General features: G+C 46.6%; 1 protein-coding gene across 3 annotated transcripts in view; it reads left to right on the top strand.

The window, feature by feature from the left end:
* Positions 1–15,748, top strand: part of JPH2 (junctophilin 2) — a 110,212-nt gene that overhangs the window by 78,134 nt on the left and 16,330 nt on the right. For 2 of the 3 annotated variants that reach the window (XM_053245539.1, XM_053245538.1), the window contains exon 3: positions 8,908–9,026. The exons of the other annotated variant lie outside the window; for it this stretch is intronic. In XM_053245539.1, the coding sequence (XP_053101514.1) occupies positions 8,908–9,026 (119 nt within the window). The remainder of the gene's footprint in view (positions 1–8,907; positions 9,027–15,748) is intronic. 3 annotated transcript variants of the gene reach the window in all.

Genomic DNA, 15,748 nt, shown 5'->3' with positions numbered 1-15,748 from the left:
GTCTAAGCCCCTTTTAAAGCCATCCAAGCTAGTGGCCATAAACACATCCCATGGCAAAGAATTCCATAGATTAATTATGCAGTGTGTGAAAAAGTACGCCCACTTGTCGGTCCTAAATTTCCCAGCCTTCAGTTTCATAGGATGACCCCTGGTTCTTGTGTTGTGAGAGAGGGAGAAGAAATTGGCTGCTCTTGGCATTAGTTAGAGGCGCATTTCTTCTAGTGCTAGGGTCTCTCTAAAACACAGCTCCTAAATTTCTATTAACCCTGCAATGGAAAAAATACAGGCACAATGCAGGTATCTTGCATCCCCCCCCCCAAACAAAAGAGCAAATAGCAAGGATTTTCATTATGAAAACAGGATTAAGGGGAAGGATTAAGCACCCCATCCCTCTGCATCAATGCAGAGACCTAGTAAGACCTAGTAAGTTTAAAGAAAAATCGAGTGATTTCATCATGGATCTCCTGTGTCACATTTGGAATGTCTCTAAGACTTCTTGTGGAGGGACTCAACTTTCCCCCCTCAGTTTTAACTTCTTACAAACAGACTCAACAAGGATGAAACCTCATATCTTTTGGCAAAGCGTTTTGTTAACATTAGAGCAGGTGTAGTTATTCTGGTGAAAAACCAGAGCCACTTATTTTACATTTACATTTTACTTCACATTTTATGTGCAGTAATGGGAAGATGCTGAAAGATATTGTCTCATACAATGCAGGAGGAGGCAATGGTAAACCCCTCCTGTAGTCTACCAAAGAAAACCACAGGGCTCTGGGCTCCAGGAGTCAAAATCGACTTGACGGCACACGTTACCTTTAATGGAGATCAACATCTGCATAACTCACATTCTTCTTAGATTCTTACATCCTGTTGACTTGATTTCCCGCTGCAGTTTTCCCACAAGTGGCCTTCACTTCCTGCCCAAAACCACGGGTAAAGTGATTCTGTGTACATTTGCATCCCATAGGAAAATATGTTTCCTCATCTCGCACCGATAACATATTTAAAGCTACCCTCCCAAATTTATGATAAAGCTGCTTGACTCCTTTCCTTCTGGAGTTCCTTGTGCAAATATATTAGCATTCTTTCAATCCAACAGTGTTTATGCTGTGAGGATTATCTGGTTGACTTGCTCATCCATCCCTGGCTTTGTCAATTTTTTTCTGCTTAAAAAAAGAAGCCAGTCTTTAAGATGAAATGATGTAATTATGCTAGAGCTGCAGACAGCAGCTGATAAGCATTAGATACAGTGGCCTTGTAAGGAAGACCCTTGTGTAGGAGACGCATGCAGATCAGTCTAATGCAAGAGACTGTCTGATGTTATTCCAAGCTGCTCTTTTGCTGTCATTCAGTCTGGAGTAACTAAGTACTGAGAAGGGTGGAGCTTGTCAATGGAGAAAGACGTTGGCTGCCAATTGAGGGGCTTCAAAGAAAGGGAGAGTTATTTCCACCATCTCAAAACCCTCCTCTTCCTATACATACATGCTTTTAACAGCTAATGGCTGGTTATGCTAGACTCCATTGGAATGTCTCCGCTTGTGAAAACTAGGGGAATAAATATTGAATTGATTGCTAATTCACTAGATGAGCATCATACACCACTATAGGCCAGTTTCTACATTACACTGAGGATGTGTTGCAAACATAAGAATAGTTCCTGAATAGTTACACCGGCACAGTGTAATGAATAAGTGAGCCAGTAACAAATACATGCAATTCCATGATTTCCAGTAGTCATTTTGTAACATTGAAGATCAAAGGTTGCCTCATCCACCTTTGCTAGATATCATATAATATCATCCCACAAAGCTGTTTCTGGATACCAAATGGTGAGGTGGAGAAGGGAGAGATTATTCCCATGTGTCATCCAAAGACATTTCAACTGTTTTACATCCAGCTACATTGCTGCATACTGGATAGTCCAGTGCATGTGACATTGTTAGGGACAAAAGTGTAGGAATTACTAGGATCCAGAATTCAGTCCTGGATGACTTCTTAGTTTTGGACTACATCTCTCATCAACTTGGCCACAGTAGCTGAAGGTCAGGGCTGATGGGAGTTGTAGTCCAAACCCAACAAATTACTCAAGACTGCCAAAAGCAGTGGGGTCAATGATAATACCTTCATTAGGAGCAACTGGTCTCGTATTGCAGTATGTAATTTTGAGCTCTGTAAAACTCAAAACTTTCTATTTTGTCTTATATTAAGACTTGCCCCTGCTAACTGGGCAAAGAGGCACCTTTTACCGTGGTGATTCTCTTTATTTAGCAGGAGGAGAGTAACTGACCCTATCCACCCCCAGCACAGTACTTCCAGTGACTGTTGCTGGTGTCTGTCTTGTTTATTGATTTTAGAATGTGAGCCCTTTGGGGACAGGGAGCCATCTTATTTATTTATTTATTATTTCTCTGCGTAAACTGCCCTGAGCCATTTTTTGAAGGGCGGTATAGAAATCGAATTAATAATAATAAAGAAAAAATATGTAAAGAGCAAACAGCTGATGTTTCCTAGCAAAAACACAGTGTTTTGAGCTGCAGTTATCTTTTTCATTTTGTGGGTCACATAAAATGAGACAGTGGGCTTGCAGAAGCGTAATAACATGGGATGCATGTCTGCTGGAATTTTTTCTGAGGGGTGGGGGAGTCAAACACACACACACACACACACAATCATCTGCTGCTCCACATTCATCCAAATGTTAATCTGGGGCGGGGGAATCCTCCGCTGGCTTTTAGATTGACTCAGTCAATCTCAGTCAAGGAGAGGAGAGGTGGTCTTGTGGAAGCAAGCATGACTTGTCCCCTTTGCTAAGCAGGGTCTGCCCTGGCTACATATGAATGGGAGACTACATGTGTGAGCCCTGTAAGATATTCCCCTTAGGGGATGGAGCCGCTCTGGGAAGAACATCAGTTCCAAATTCCCTCCCTGGCAGCATCTCCAAGACAGGGCTGAGAGACATTCCTGCCTGCAGCCTTGGAGAAGCCGCTGCTAGTCTGTGTAGACCAGTGTTTCTCAACCTTTTTGGAGTCAAGGACCACTAAATTCCTCGTGCAGAGTTTCAAGGACCGCTACATTCTTCATGCACAGTTTCCCAGACCAGCAGTTAGTAAAGGGCTTTCAAGTTTAAGTCTATCTATCTATCTATCTATCTATCTATCTATCTATCTATCTATCTAATAGACTTCTATACTGCCCAAAACTTGTATCTCTGGGCAGTTTACAATTAAAATAATATAAGCATTAAAATCATTAAATTTGGAATCTTCTGCAAACATGGAATATTAGGGGTTCTCAACCCTGGGTCCCCAGATGTTGGTGGACTTAAACTCCTATAACCCCCAACTACAATGGCATTTGGCCATTATGACTGGGGATTATGGGAGTTTAAGTCCACCAACATCTGGGGACCCAAGGTTGAGAACCTCTGAATCTAAAACCCTGGGTGAACAAATATGTCTCCAGTATGTCTTCAGTATGTGTGGGGTGGGGGTGCTTGTGATTACTCAATGGAGAGGGGATGTTGGGACATTAGAAAAATTCAAAAACTACGAAACCAACATACAAGCAAGCTTTTGAATTCCCCCAAACTCTTCATCAGGCTGGATGTCAAGCAAAGCAAAAAGGAGGTGAGGAGAGGAGAGCTGGGCAAGTTGTCAGTAGAGCCCGAAGTCTACAGTTTAATCCTCTCTTGATGGAGGTGGAGTTTTAGCCAGAGTTGTGTAGTTGCAGGGCCGGATCCAGACTACGTTAGTCAGGACCACCCACTGAAATTAATTCAGTCATCTCTCATTTGTGTCAATGCTGCTTGGTCATGATCACCTGGCTTGATCTGGATCCTGCTCTTAATTGTGCACTTTGTAAGGTGGACTAATGAAACCCGCGCAGCTCCTCCAAAACTCCTTAAAAACAGTTACGTGGCAGGCTCTGGGAATGGTTTTTTTAAATGGTGAAAGAAAACGTGAAGTGGGGACCTGGTGTTAAAGGGAAAGGGGCAATTCTGAGATGGCGGGGGATGCAGGGCATTATAGTGGTGGATGGTTCGTCTTCCTCGCTGGGGAGACGAGGCACTGTTCAGGGTGGGCAAGGCAATGGTGCACCAGACCACGCTTGGAAGGTTGCCTGGATCCAAGAGCTGCTGCCGCTGTGCTTGCACACCAGAGTGTAGCAGGTGTTCCCCCATTCTCTCTCGCAGCGCATGCTTCTGTGCCCCCTCCCAACTCCCCTGCATGCACCAATCACACCAGCCTGCCTTTGGGGCCACACAGCTCACGTGGTCCCACATGCCGCCCGTGCATTGCTGCGAGGCAAGCCAAGGCAGCCCTCCTCCCTCCCTCCACTGCTTAGCCCTCACCGTGGCATGATCCCGGCCAGAGGTTGTCCCCCCCACCCAGCGAGGTCATAAAGGGGACTGCCATCTTCCACCGGCGGGGCAGACCAGGGGAATTATAAGGGGCCAAGGGACCACAACGCCCCACCAATGCAAGAGAGAAACGGTGTTCCCTCTCAAGGTGCCTTGGCCGCAACAGGCAGCTGGTTTTAAATCGGTTGGGATCGGACACGAACCGCGCTGGGCATCAAATCCCCAGGATCACTTCATTCCAGTGCCATTCATCCAATGACCCTTTTGCATGAATGCACAAAATGGTCTCTTGCCTCTCCCCTGCACCACGCCACCTCCCTCCGCCACTTGGCCCTCCTTGGTACGTGTGCTTGCTCCCCTTCCCCAAGGGAGTCCACTTGCACTCCCTTTCTGTAAAGCCCAAGCCAAGGTGGCACTCCTCCCTCCCTCCACTGCTTAGCCCTCACCACGGCATGATCCCAGCCAGAGGTTCCACCCCCTGGCGAGGTCACAAAGGGGACCGCAGACCAAGTGGTTACAGGGGGCCAAGGAAAACACCCCACTGATGCAAAAGGGAAAAAGAGTTTCCTCTCAAGGTGCCTCGACCACAACAGGCAGCTGGGTTTCAATCAATCAACCTTTGGCTGCAAATAATGAGCATGCAAGAACCAGCAGCCCTTCAAGTGGCGCCCACTGCCATACCTTTTCCTCGATGCCCCACGCCACATACAGTTTGAAGTTGTAAAGATAAAGATAGCTGTAGGAAGATCTCAGCAGCACGTGGAGGCAAGGCGGAAGCAGGGTCCCGTGCCTCCATGATACTCCTCCTCTCCCTCTTCCATGCCATGTGCAAAATTGAGGAAGTGAGTGCCTTGATTGCAGGTGTTTGGGGGGGGGGGGTTTGACTCCCAGTCAGGGACCGGCACTCAACCCTTCGGGGACCGGCAGTGGTCCAGGGACCGGTGGTTGAGATACGGTGGTGTAGACAATACTGAGCTAGATGGACCAAAGGTCTGACTCTTCTTATGTTCCTAAAAATCTACCACAGTGTGATCACCCACCTGCAGTCTAAAGTGATGCAGTCCACTCTGCCACTGCTTGGCATACAAACTGTTGCATGTGCAGGCCAAGCCTCAGGCAGAATGAGGTAATGGACTGCTGGGGTGGAAGAATAGGGTTGCCAAGCCAACTCTGACTGAAGCTATTCTTGGAGATTCCCCCCACCCCATGCCAATATTGCTCACAATATTAAGCTGTATACAATCTCCAGAATGGTTTTCAGTGGTGACCTGGAGACTGATGTTGATTCCTGGAGATTCTAGGCCAGTCCTGGAGGATTGGCAATTCTCTGGTCTGTGCTATTTTCCGAATGCAAAAGTCGCTGATCATACTTTTTGAATGTTCTCCTCCATTTAAAAAAAAAAAAAAAAATCCTTGCAAACAGAAAACTAGAGCAGCTGGCAAAGGTGCAGGATAGAATTTTCCTCCCTGATGTATTACCGGGGCTGACTGTAGGGATGGGCACCTACCTGAAGGAGGCACAGTGCTGAGCTTGGTAACCCGTTCTTAGTTGAATGTACTCTCTGCAATGAGTCAGGGAGTCATTGCCAGTGTTGCAGAAATCTACTAGTCTGTAGAGAGTTAAAATGATGCCTGACAAGTGAAAAAAGTCCTGATGAGTAATGTACCAACATTACATAGCTTGACAAGTAAAATGTTTTGTTTGGCTGATGAATTGAGCCAACATTTCTTCACTCCTGGTCATTGCAAAAGTAAACTCCCATCGATTACCTTTAAAGTGTGCTTATTTTTCAGTTTCCAGTTTGCTGTTATTTGTTTTAGATAGAAATCATTGGTACACAGCTTTACTGTGAGGCAGCCTTACTAAGTGCTATAAGCACTACAAATACTATGCAGACTATAAGCTCTATAAATAATTTCAAAAGAAAGCTGTAAAATGATCAGTTTCAAAATTGGATAACTTTTCTTTTTTGTGCTGAAAAGCCTTGGAACAGTACTGGGCTTTGCAATTCTGCACAAGCCACACAATGCGGCAACACTGATAAACTAAATGGTGGGAGGGTAAAACCAAAGGCACTTCTTGTCCATGGTGCTGTTTATGTTAGAGCTGGCCCTGGGTACTACTTTTCTATTTGCAGGGATGTTTTCTTCATGAGCATCCCAAACTGGAATGCCCCATGTAACATCTGAAGTGGTGCAATCTGTTTTACCACCTCAGCATTTGACCCCCTTTCTCCTGCATGTGTAGACCAGGCCAGTGTTCCCTCTAAGAGAGATTTCCAGATGTTCTTGACTACAACTCCCAGAATCCCCAGCTGCAATGGCTTTTGCTTGAGGATAATGGGAGTTGCAGTCAACAACATCTGGGAATCCCTGTTAGAGAGAACACTGGACCAGGCCTCAGTGAGTTCCTTTGGGGTTAAAACTTCCACAAGCTTCAAGGAAAAGCATGTTTTCCACCTTGTGCTGTATTTCCTGAACACTCTGAATCAACACCAGTTCTTCAGGCACAAAAAGGCATAAATATGCCACCAAACCTCCTTCAGATTACATTGGAATTAATCACACTGATTATAGGCTACCAAAAAAGGAGATTCTGTGTCTGTTTACAGCTTCTTGGGGGCCTTCTGCAAGCTGTCAGGGCTTAAAATTGTAGATTTCTGCCTGCTTTGCCAAGTGTCTCCAGTCTCCACATGCTTGAGGAGTTGGAACACTTTTCTAACAGGATACAGGGTGCTGAAAGCATTCCTACACAGGACTGCGCTCAAAAGAGAGTGGTATCCCTATGTTGGTTAACAGGGTGACTCATGCTTATGATACAAAGAAGGATGAAAAGTAGTAGGATTCATGCGTCAAGAAACAGAATGGTCAGTTATCTCAGAGCATTGCTGGGTCCACAAAGTCTGCATACGCAATAAGTGACCAAAGTGAAATTCTTAAAATGGTTCATCATGATATAGTACTTAACAGCACTTTGAAAATGCCACTGAAAATTGTGTTTTTAATTTTCCATAACGTACTTTTCAGTTGAGAACTGTGGGATTCTTTCTTGCTTTGTAAAGGCTGTTCCAGAATATTCACTTACTGCATGAAAACCGCATAGCTGTTACCCATTTGCTGCACCATTTGCTAACATGTCCCCACAAGGTAGCATTTATGTTATGAAAATGCAGCCTTTTCGCTGGACATTAACTGAAACATGTTAAAATTGGAGAAAAATTGTCCTCCAGCTGATGTATTTTGAGGACAGAAGAAATGTTATATTCCTGCAAAAATCAATTGTCATTATGGTCTTAGACCAGCATAATGTAAAAGGAGCATGTAATATTCAATGCTATCTTAAGGAAAGACACACAATGGGAATCAAAGTCACATTTATCATGCAAAAAATGTGGTTATGCAGAATATATCTGTTTAATATGCCCATGACAGAAAATGACACAACCACCTTCTTATGCAATTTAACAACAGTCAACAGGAAGAACAATTGAATTTTGCCAGGGAAACCATCTGCAGTCTCAGTGCTAGAAAAATGGGTTTAGGAACATAGGAAGCTGTCTTTCCGAGTCAGACCATTGGTCCATCTAGCTCAATATTATGGCAATAGCTCTCCAAGGTTTCAGGCAGTCTCTCCCAGCCCTACTATACCTGGAGATGCCATGGATTGAACTTGGGACCGTCTGCTCTATGGCTCCAACCTCTAAGGGGAATATCTTATAGTGCTCACGTTTATCACTTATGAATGCTCAGTATGAATTGAAGATGTCTATAAGCCCCAGAATCAAAGTGCTTTGTAAGCAGGACTGTTTATCAAATAAACTGCTGTCCTTATATTCCCCTCCTCTTTATATGTCATGCTGACATAAACCTAAGGAACAAAGTGCCAATTGCTTTCAAAAATGTCAAATAAATATTATAAGTATTGGGAGTAAACAGTCAAGGTAATTAATAACCAGTAATTGACCACTATGCAAGACCCTCATCCTGAAATGACTTATTGCAGACTGATCCTCCGGAGGGCTCAATCTTCTCTATATATAATTCTCTAGCATACCCATGGCTAATCCCATGCGTGGCAGCTCTCGTGTGAGTTCACGAGCAGCTGCTGGGAGTTACAAGAGCTGACAAGGAGGTAGGGAGACCAAGGAGGAAGAGGAGGTGCCATTGCAAGCTGCTGAGGATGGCCGAGCAGGTGGCTAAAAGAGGGCCAATGGCCTCCTTGCGAGGAGGACGAGAGCTGGCGAGGGGAGGGAGGCGGGCGGAGGTTGAGGAGAAGGTGGCGGTGCCACCGTAAGCGGCCAACAAAAACGCACTGCCGGGCTGCTCGTGAAGAGGATGAGAGCTGCCAGTGGAGAGGGAACCTGGCTGAAGGGATGGGAGAAGAACTGGCTGTGAGCCCTAAAATGGAGAGGGAGGAAGGGAGAACTAGGGGTGCAGATGCTCTGCGCCTGGGTCAGCTAGTTTGGAATAAATGGCTTAATTCATCGGTCGGAATTCTCTGATGCTTCTGGCAAGTAATTAATGCTGCGGTGATGTTCTTTCCACAGGACAGCCCATGCCAAAGCCAAGTCAGAAGGTGCCGAGCAAGCAGCACTGGCAGCTAACAATGAATCCACTTTAGCCAGGTCAATGGCCAGGGAACTATCTCCGGACTTCTACCAGCCAGGTAGGAAATTGAGCTCTTTCTACCTGATTCTCAGTTATTCTCATTAATAGTGAGATATTAAGCACAGTGGCCAACATATCCTGCAGCATAAAGAGTGGTGTAGATCCACCTGCACTGCTGCAGAGCTCTAACACACATTATGCTGCTGCTGTGCAAGAGCGCTATTCTGGTACAGCTTGCCCTTGTATAATTGCAGGGTGTTTGCTACTTGCATTGGCAATAATGTAAGTAGTGCACAACCTTCAATCATGGAAGTCTAACCTCTACGAGAACAACCCTCTTGTGCAGCAGCATCGCCATGTGTGTATTAGAGCCCTGCAGAGACACGGGCAGATCTGCACTGCTTGCATTACTCTGCAGGACATATCAGGCAGTGACAGGACTGAAACTGAGTACCAAACTAGATGTTACAGTGGCGCTGCTTATACGTTACACAGAACCATACAATTTTAGAGTTGGAAGGGACCTTGGAGGTCTTCTAGTTCCTGCTTAGAGCAGGAAACTATTCCAGCACCCCTGACAGATGGCTGTCCGGCCTCTGTTTGAAAACCTCTAGTGAAGGAGAGCCACCAATGGATGGTTCCACTACTGAACAGCTTTTGGAGTTAGGAAATCCCCCCTAAAGTTTAGCCTAAATCTGTAATTTCCTTGTAATTTCAATATGGGTTGTGCAGATTTCATATCAAGGCTCCATCCAACATAGATTAGTGGAAAGAGGTCTGAATCCTTTCTCCCCTGCTTCTCCATCAAAACCACTTCTCTCCATGGTTTTTCTCCTAAGGAACTCCAGTATAAATAGCCTCCCACTGGGAGCAAAATAGTTTCAAGCGGGGGGAATGCAATCAAAGGAAGGGTTCAGCATCTCCCTTCTGCCCATGCTGCATTTTATAAGCCCCCTGCTACTTTATGTGCAATCAGCACAGCCTGCATTTTCACATGGATTGTGCTCCCATAACAGTTTTGTCCCAAGGACTGGATAATATAAACTATGGGCATCACACACTTTAAGTCAGTTGCTACAGAACATCTCAGTTTCACACTGAGTGGATTCAGATGACCACCTATAATTACTTAACAAGTAGGAACTGCTGAGTGCTAGAAGTGCATACTGCTGTCGGACGCGTCTTCTGAACCCACCCAAATCTAGTCACAAAGGTTCTCTGTCCTACATCTTACCAACTTCCATCCCCAGATCTGGAAGTTGGTCAGGTAGTCTTGCTAAAACGTTATGTGCAGAATCTCAGTAACCAGATTTGGTGGGTTTAGAAGACATGCCTCATAGGAGTGCATGATCCTTACACTCACCTGTTCTTCTCCTATTTTGTAATTACTTACAGGCAGTCTTCAGTGATCTTACAGTGGTCTTCAAATGAGATTGCTGCATAACACTGAAATAAAAATGATTTCTCAACAGCCACCCACTCACACATGTACACAAAGCTATTTTTCAGATTTGGGAAGATAGGAAAAGCTCACAGAGCTCTCTTTCAGCAGAGGTCTTCTTGTTTAGGGCTTCCTGGATAGTCAAAATGTGTATGCTCTGGTGTTGCTGTCTTTAAGCTCAGAAGCATCATATCATGGCTAGCATGTTGGACAGCCAACGTGTGAAACAGTTAACAACAGCTGAAGGTCATGTGATCTTGGTGTGAGAGTATCAGCTGTCATCTGTGTCTTCACAATTGCCTAGTGAATGCCAGGCTATTTTTAGCATACAGGAAACAGGAAATTGGAATTCCCAGTGTAAGTTTCGTCTTTAAAAAATAAAACCTACATACTTAAATGATTCCATTTTCATTCATAATGACTCACATCCTGACTAATGTTGCACTTGTGGAAGAAAGTTTCATTTTCATAAGGGGTGATTTTTCTGATTCCCCCCTTCATAAGAACAGCCCCGCTGGAGCAGGCCCAAGTCCTCTAGTACTTTTTCACACGTGGCCCACCAGATGCCTCTGGGAAGCCCATAAGCAAGGGAGGAGGAATCCTTCTATTCTGCTGTTGCTCCCCTGTAACTGGTATTGAGAGGCATCATGCCTCTGAGGCTGGAGGTGGCTGATAGCCACCAGACTAGTAGCCATTGATAGACCTGTCCTCCATGAAATTGTCTAAGCCCATTTTAAACCCATCGAAGCTAATGGCCATCACCACATCCCATGGCAAAGAATTCCATAGATTATGTGCTGTAGGAAAAAGTACTTCCTCTTCTCAATCCTAAATTTCCTGACCTTCAGCTTCATGAGATGACCCCTAGTTCTAGTGTTGGCCACTCTTTCCACTCCATGTCTTCCCTTAGTTACCTCTTTTCCAAAGTAAAGAGGCCCAGATGCTATAGCCTAGCCTCATAAGGTCTAGCCTAGCCTGATCATGCCCTCTTCTGTACCTTTTCCAGTTCTACAATGTCCATAACCTATAGTGACCAAAGCTGTATGCAGTACTCCAGATGTGGCCATACCATAGATTTGTATAAGGGCATTATAATATTAGCAGTTTTATTTTCAGTCCCCTTCCTAATGATCCCTAGCATGGAATTGGCCTTTTTCACAGTTGCCGCACACTGAGTCAACACTTTCAGTGAGCTGTCCGTTAAGACCCCAAGATCTCTCTCTTGGTTAGTCACCAACAGCTCAGAACTCATCAGCGTATATGTTAAGCTGGGTTTTCCCCTCCGATATGCATCACTTTACACTTGCTTACATTGAACTGCATTTGCCATTTTGTTGCCCACTCCCCCAGTTTGGAGAGATCTTTTTGGAGCTCCTCTCAATCTGCTTTGAATTTCACTACCCTAAATAATTTAGTGTCATCTGCAAATGTGGCCACTTGACTGCTTACCCCAACTTCTAGAACATTTATGAAAAAGTTAAAGAGAACTGGTCCCAATACCAATCCTTGGAGGACCCCACTTTTTACTTCCCTCAATCTACTTCCCTCTGTGACCCACAATTCCCCTCAAAGGTATGTCTATGCAGGTTGGTGGGTCTTCAGGCATATATTTTCAGGGGGCATGGGAAGCAGCAGAGGAAAAGGAGTGTTAGCAACAATTGTTCCTTCCTCTTGTGCAGTGAAAAGTACTTCCACAAACACATTCATCAGGATGTGTGCCACTGATTTTGTGATATAATGTAGGCAGCCCAGGCAAAATTGGTTTGCTATGAAGTTATTTGGATTGCACTTATTCCTTCACGTGAAATGCTGCATGAGACGTGAAACATTTCCAAGATTGTTCCATTAAAATAATGCTACATTTCTATTACATTTTATTTACAAATGTATCATCAAACAGTGTACATCCTATATAATAAAGCCCTAGCGTGTGCGCCCATGTCTCTGGTGTCTGCACCCGTGTCTCCCTCGGCTGTTCTGGGCATGCACTCTGCGCATGCCCAGAACAGCCGAGGGAGACACAACCGCAGGCACCAGGCGGACATGTTGGTCGGTTGGTCGGCCCAGCCGCGGGGAGGCCAGATGCGGCAGTGGCGGGTCCGGCCCGGCCGCGGGGAGGGCAGAGACGGGGAGAGGAGAGACGGCGGCGGCGCCATCGCCGCCAGACGGGGTGAGGAGGCAGCGGAAAAAGCCGGCCTAGGTGGGGGCAGAGCTGCCGCTGATGGATGGGGGGGAGGAGGCGGCGGGGGAAGCCGGGCGAGGCGCCGCCCGGCGGGGGGAGGAGGCAGCAGAAGAATCTGGGCGAGGCGTCGGTGGAGCCGCCGCCGCCGCCGCCGCCACCGCTGGGCGAATGGAAGGAGGCAGTGGAAGAAGCCGGAAAGGGGAGGCAGGCGGTGGGGGGGGGGCCCGGGCCCAGCCGGGGAGACCGGCGGCGGAGCGGAGGCCGATTGCGAAGGGCCCGGCCACGGAGGCCGGTGGCAGCCCGGCCGGAGATGGCCCGGCCGGAGACTGGGGCGGGGGGACAGAGGCAGCGGCGGGCCCGGCCGCGGAAGCCACAGGCGGCGGCGGCCGGACCGGCCCGGAAAGGGGAGGCCGGCCGGTGAGGCGGTGGCGGCCCTGGATACTGTGGCGGAAGGTGTGGGGAGAAGGCTACTAGCGCCCGTTATTTTAACGGGCTGAAAGATACTAGTGGATAATGAATGCTCTTATAATGTGCACATGTTGGCATTTGCATAAGCCCTTTTCAAATGTTGTGTGTGAGTGCAAAATATTACATCCATCAAAAATGGCCTATGTGCTCGTAGCACTCAAATGCTCTTTTAGGAAGGATGATAAACAGTTGCTGAATTATTCCTGAAGAAGATCTTTCTGAAATCTGAAAATTTGAAGTCTTGACATAAATTAGGCATATCAATTTGCCTAATATTGACATCAGAGCTGAGAGGAACCTCATAGACTATGTAGTCCATCTCGCTGCTAGAAAAAGTCATCCCATCTGCCTGGAGTTATCATTAGGAAAGAACTATGCAGCATCTACTTCACCGAGGTACCTTAGATATATGAGAAGCAGTGGGTGACATCCAGACTGATCTTGTGTTAGCATAAATGCTGTTGTGCTAGTATAAGGACATGGTTCTATAAAGAAATGATCCTCTGTTCTAGACTAGCAGAAGATTTTGTGCTAGGGGTAGTGTGATATCATGCACTTGCTAATTGTTGTCCACCTGTATACGTTTATACATCATCTAATCAATCAAGGCTTTTGTTCACCTATAAACAAATCTAGGGGTGACCCTCTCAGGGAATAGCAATAGCAATAGCAATAGCACTTACATTTATATACCGCTCTATAGCCGGAGCTCTCTAAGCGGGTTACAATGATTTAGCATATTGCCCCCAACATTCTGGGTACTCATTTTACCAACCTCGGAAGGATGGAAGGCTGAGTCAACCTTGAGCACCTGGTCAGGATCGAACTTGTAACCTTCTGGTTACAGGGCGGCAGTTTTACCACTGCGCCACCAGGGGCTCTTTGGCCTCAGATAGCAAGTGCATTGCAGGGTTCTGAATGTGGGCACCCTGCTGCAGGTCCACTGCTATTGCCCTTCTTCCCTTGTGTTGCCGCTCCCCCTCTTCCTGGCTCTTTGGCCTCTACGTCCCCCCGCCCCCAGGGCATACTCTGTGTGCCTTGCCATCCTGCTCACTGGGCCACACATCCTCCTCAACTCCCCTTCCCAGGAAGCCAGGAAGTCCCAATGGACAAAGCTGTGGATACCTACTACTGCAGCAATCAGGGGCAGTGGATGGGTGGGCAGACAGAGAGCACCTCAGAAAGGTGAGGTGAGGGGAAATAAGGGAGAGAGGTGGCGTCAGCAGGCTCTGGCCCAGGGGGTGAGGCAAGCAGAGTGCACCCTATGCAGGGGAGGTGGGGAGAAAGAAGAAAGAAGAGTGGCGGCAGGCAGCTGCAAGCTCCAGCCCAGGGATGGAGCCGGCAAAGTGAGCAGAGTGTGTCCAGGGAAGGGAGAGGAAGAGGGCTGGCATCTGTGGCCGCAGGGCGGCATTTTGCACCTCACCTCAAGTGGCCATATATATTGAGCTGCCACTGAATGAATCCAACCACAGGCTTATTCAGTCTAATTTTAAAGAGTTCCAGTGATGGAAGATCTTTCACATCCCTATGCAATATATTTCTCCGCTCCATCACTTTTACATTTACAAAATTCTCCCTGAAACCTAGGCTAAATATTCTGGCTGTCCTATGAGTTCATTGTTATTTTTTGACCTGTATATAGCAGAGAAGGGAGCAATGATTTGTATCTATCTTAAGATAACTCTTTGTGTATCAGAAGGCTGTTTTCAAGTTTGTCTTCAAAGCCCATTTTTACAACCAGCTCTCCGTGTGATAGCCACTGCTTGCATCACCAGGAGATCTTCGCTACTATTCATTTATGATAAAAAGATTTATCCCACTTTTTAAAAAAAGTAGGTTAAACTTTATTAAGAGTGCATGGGGTGGGGGGCAGTTCAGACAATCTACCCACCACATGTGATAGAGGAATGTGCTGGGTGTCCTTGAAAGACGTTACGTCAGGTATGCTCTCATGTCCCCCTTTCAATTGTGTGGGCCAAAATATATATTGAGGCTGTTCACACAAGCAACCCTACCCAGGTAGGGCTGTTCGTGTGAAGCACTGGGATCAAGGCCGATCCCAGCACTGACTGCCCTCCCGTTTAGCACAGGATTTTTACCTGACTGTTTATCTGGGGGAAAGGGCACGAGCAATAGGGTCGTCTTGTGAAAGCTCAGGCTGCATACAGCCCAAACGGACACAGAGCTGGGCGCCTAGAGCACCCAACTCACAGCAGAATCCCTCAATGTACCACACTCATCGTGTGGTGAGCATTTGCCCAACCTCCAGAACGCCGCATAGCTCACAAAAGCACCAGTCATGTGAGCGCACAAGCCATGTGGTCCAGGACTACTCCGAATCGTCTGGGGGAAGGTAGGCGCTATCCTGCCTCACCCTCCCCACCCCCCCGGCGCTCTCAAAGGTCATGGGAACAACCTCATTATCTGAACCGGCCCATTAGTTAGAGTATGTATATCTCACTTTTCAACAAAACAAGGCCTTACGTAGAAAAGGAATAAGGAGATGGTTCCCTATCCCAAAAGGTCTCTCAGTCTAAAAAAGAAACACGAGGAAACACCAGCAACAGCTACTGGGAGGGACACTATGCTTGTATGAACAGGGACAGTGTGCACCCACCCCGCTAAAGCTAAGAGAGCCATCATTTTAAAAAAATGTTTCTTTGCCCATCAATTTAAACACGGAAGCCCC

This window comes from Hemicordylus capensis, chromosome 4 (genome assembly GCF_027244095.1).
Source record: "Hemicordylus capensis ecotype Gifberg chromosome 4, rHemCap1.1.pri, whole genome shotgun sequence".
Lineage (NCBI taxonomy): Eukaryota > Metazoa > Chordata > Lepidosauria > Squamata > Cordylidae > Hemicordylus > Hemicordylus capensis.
Note: the sequence above shows the minus strand (reverse complement) of the source record. Positions and strands in the feature narration are given on the sequence as shown.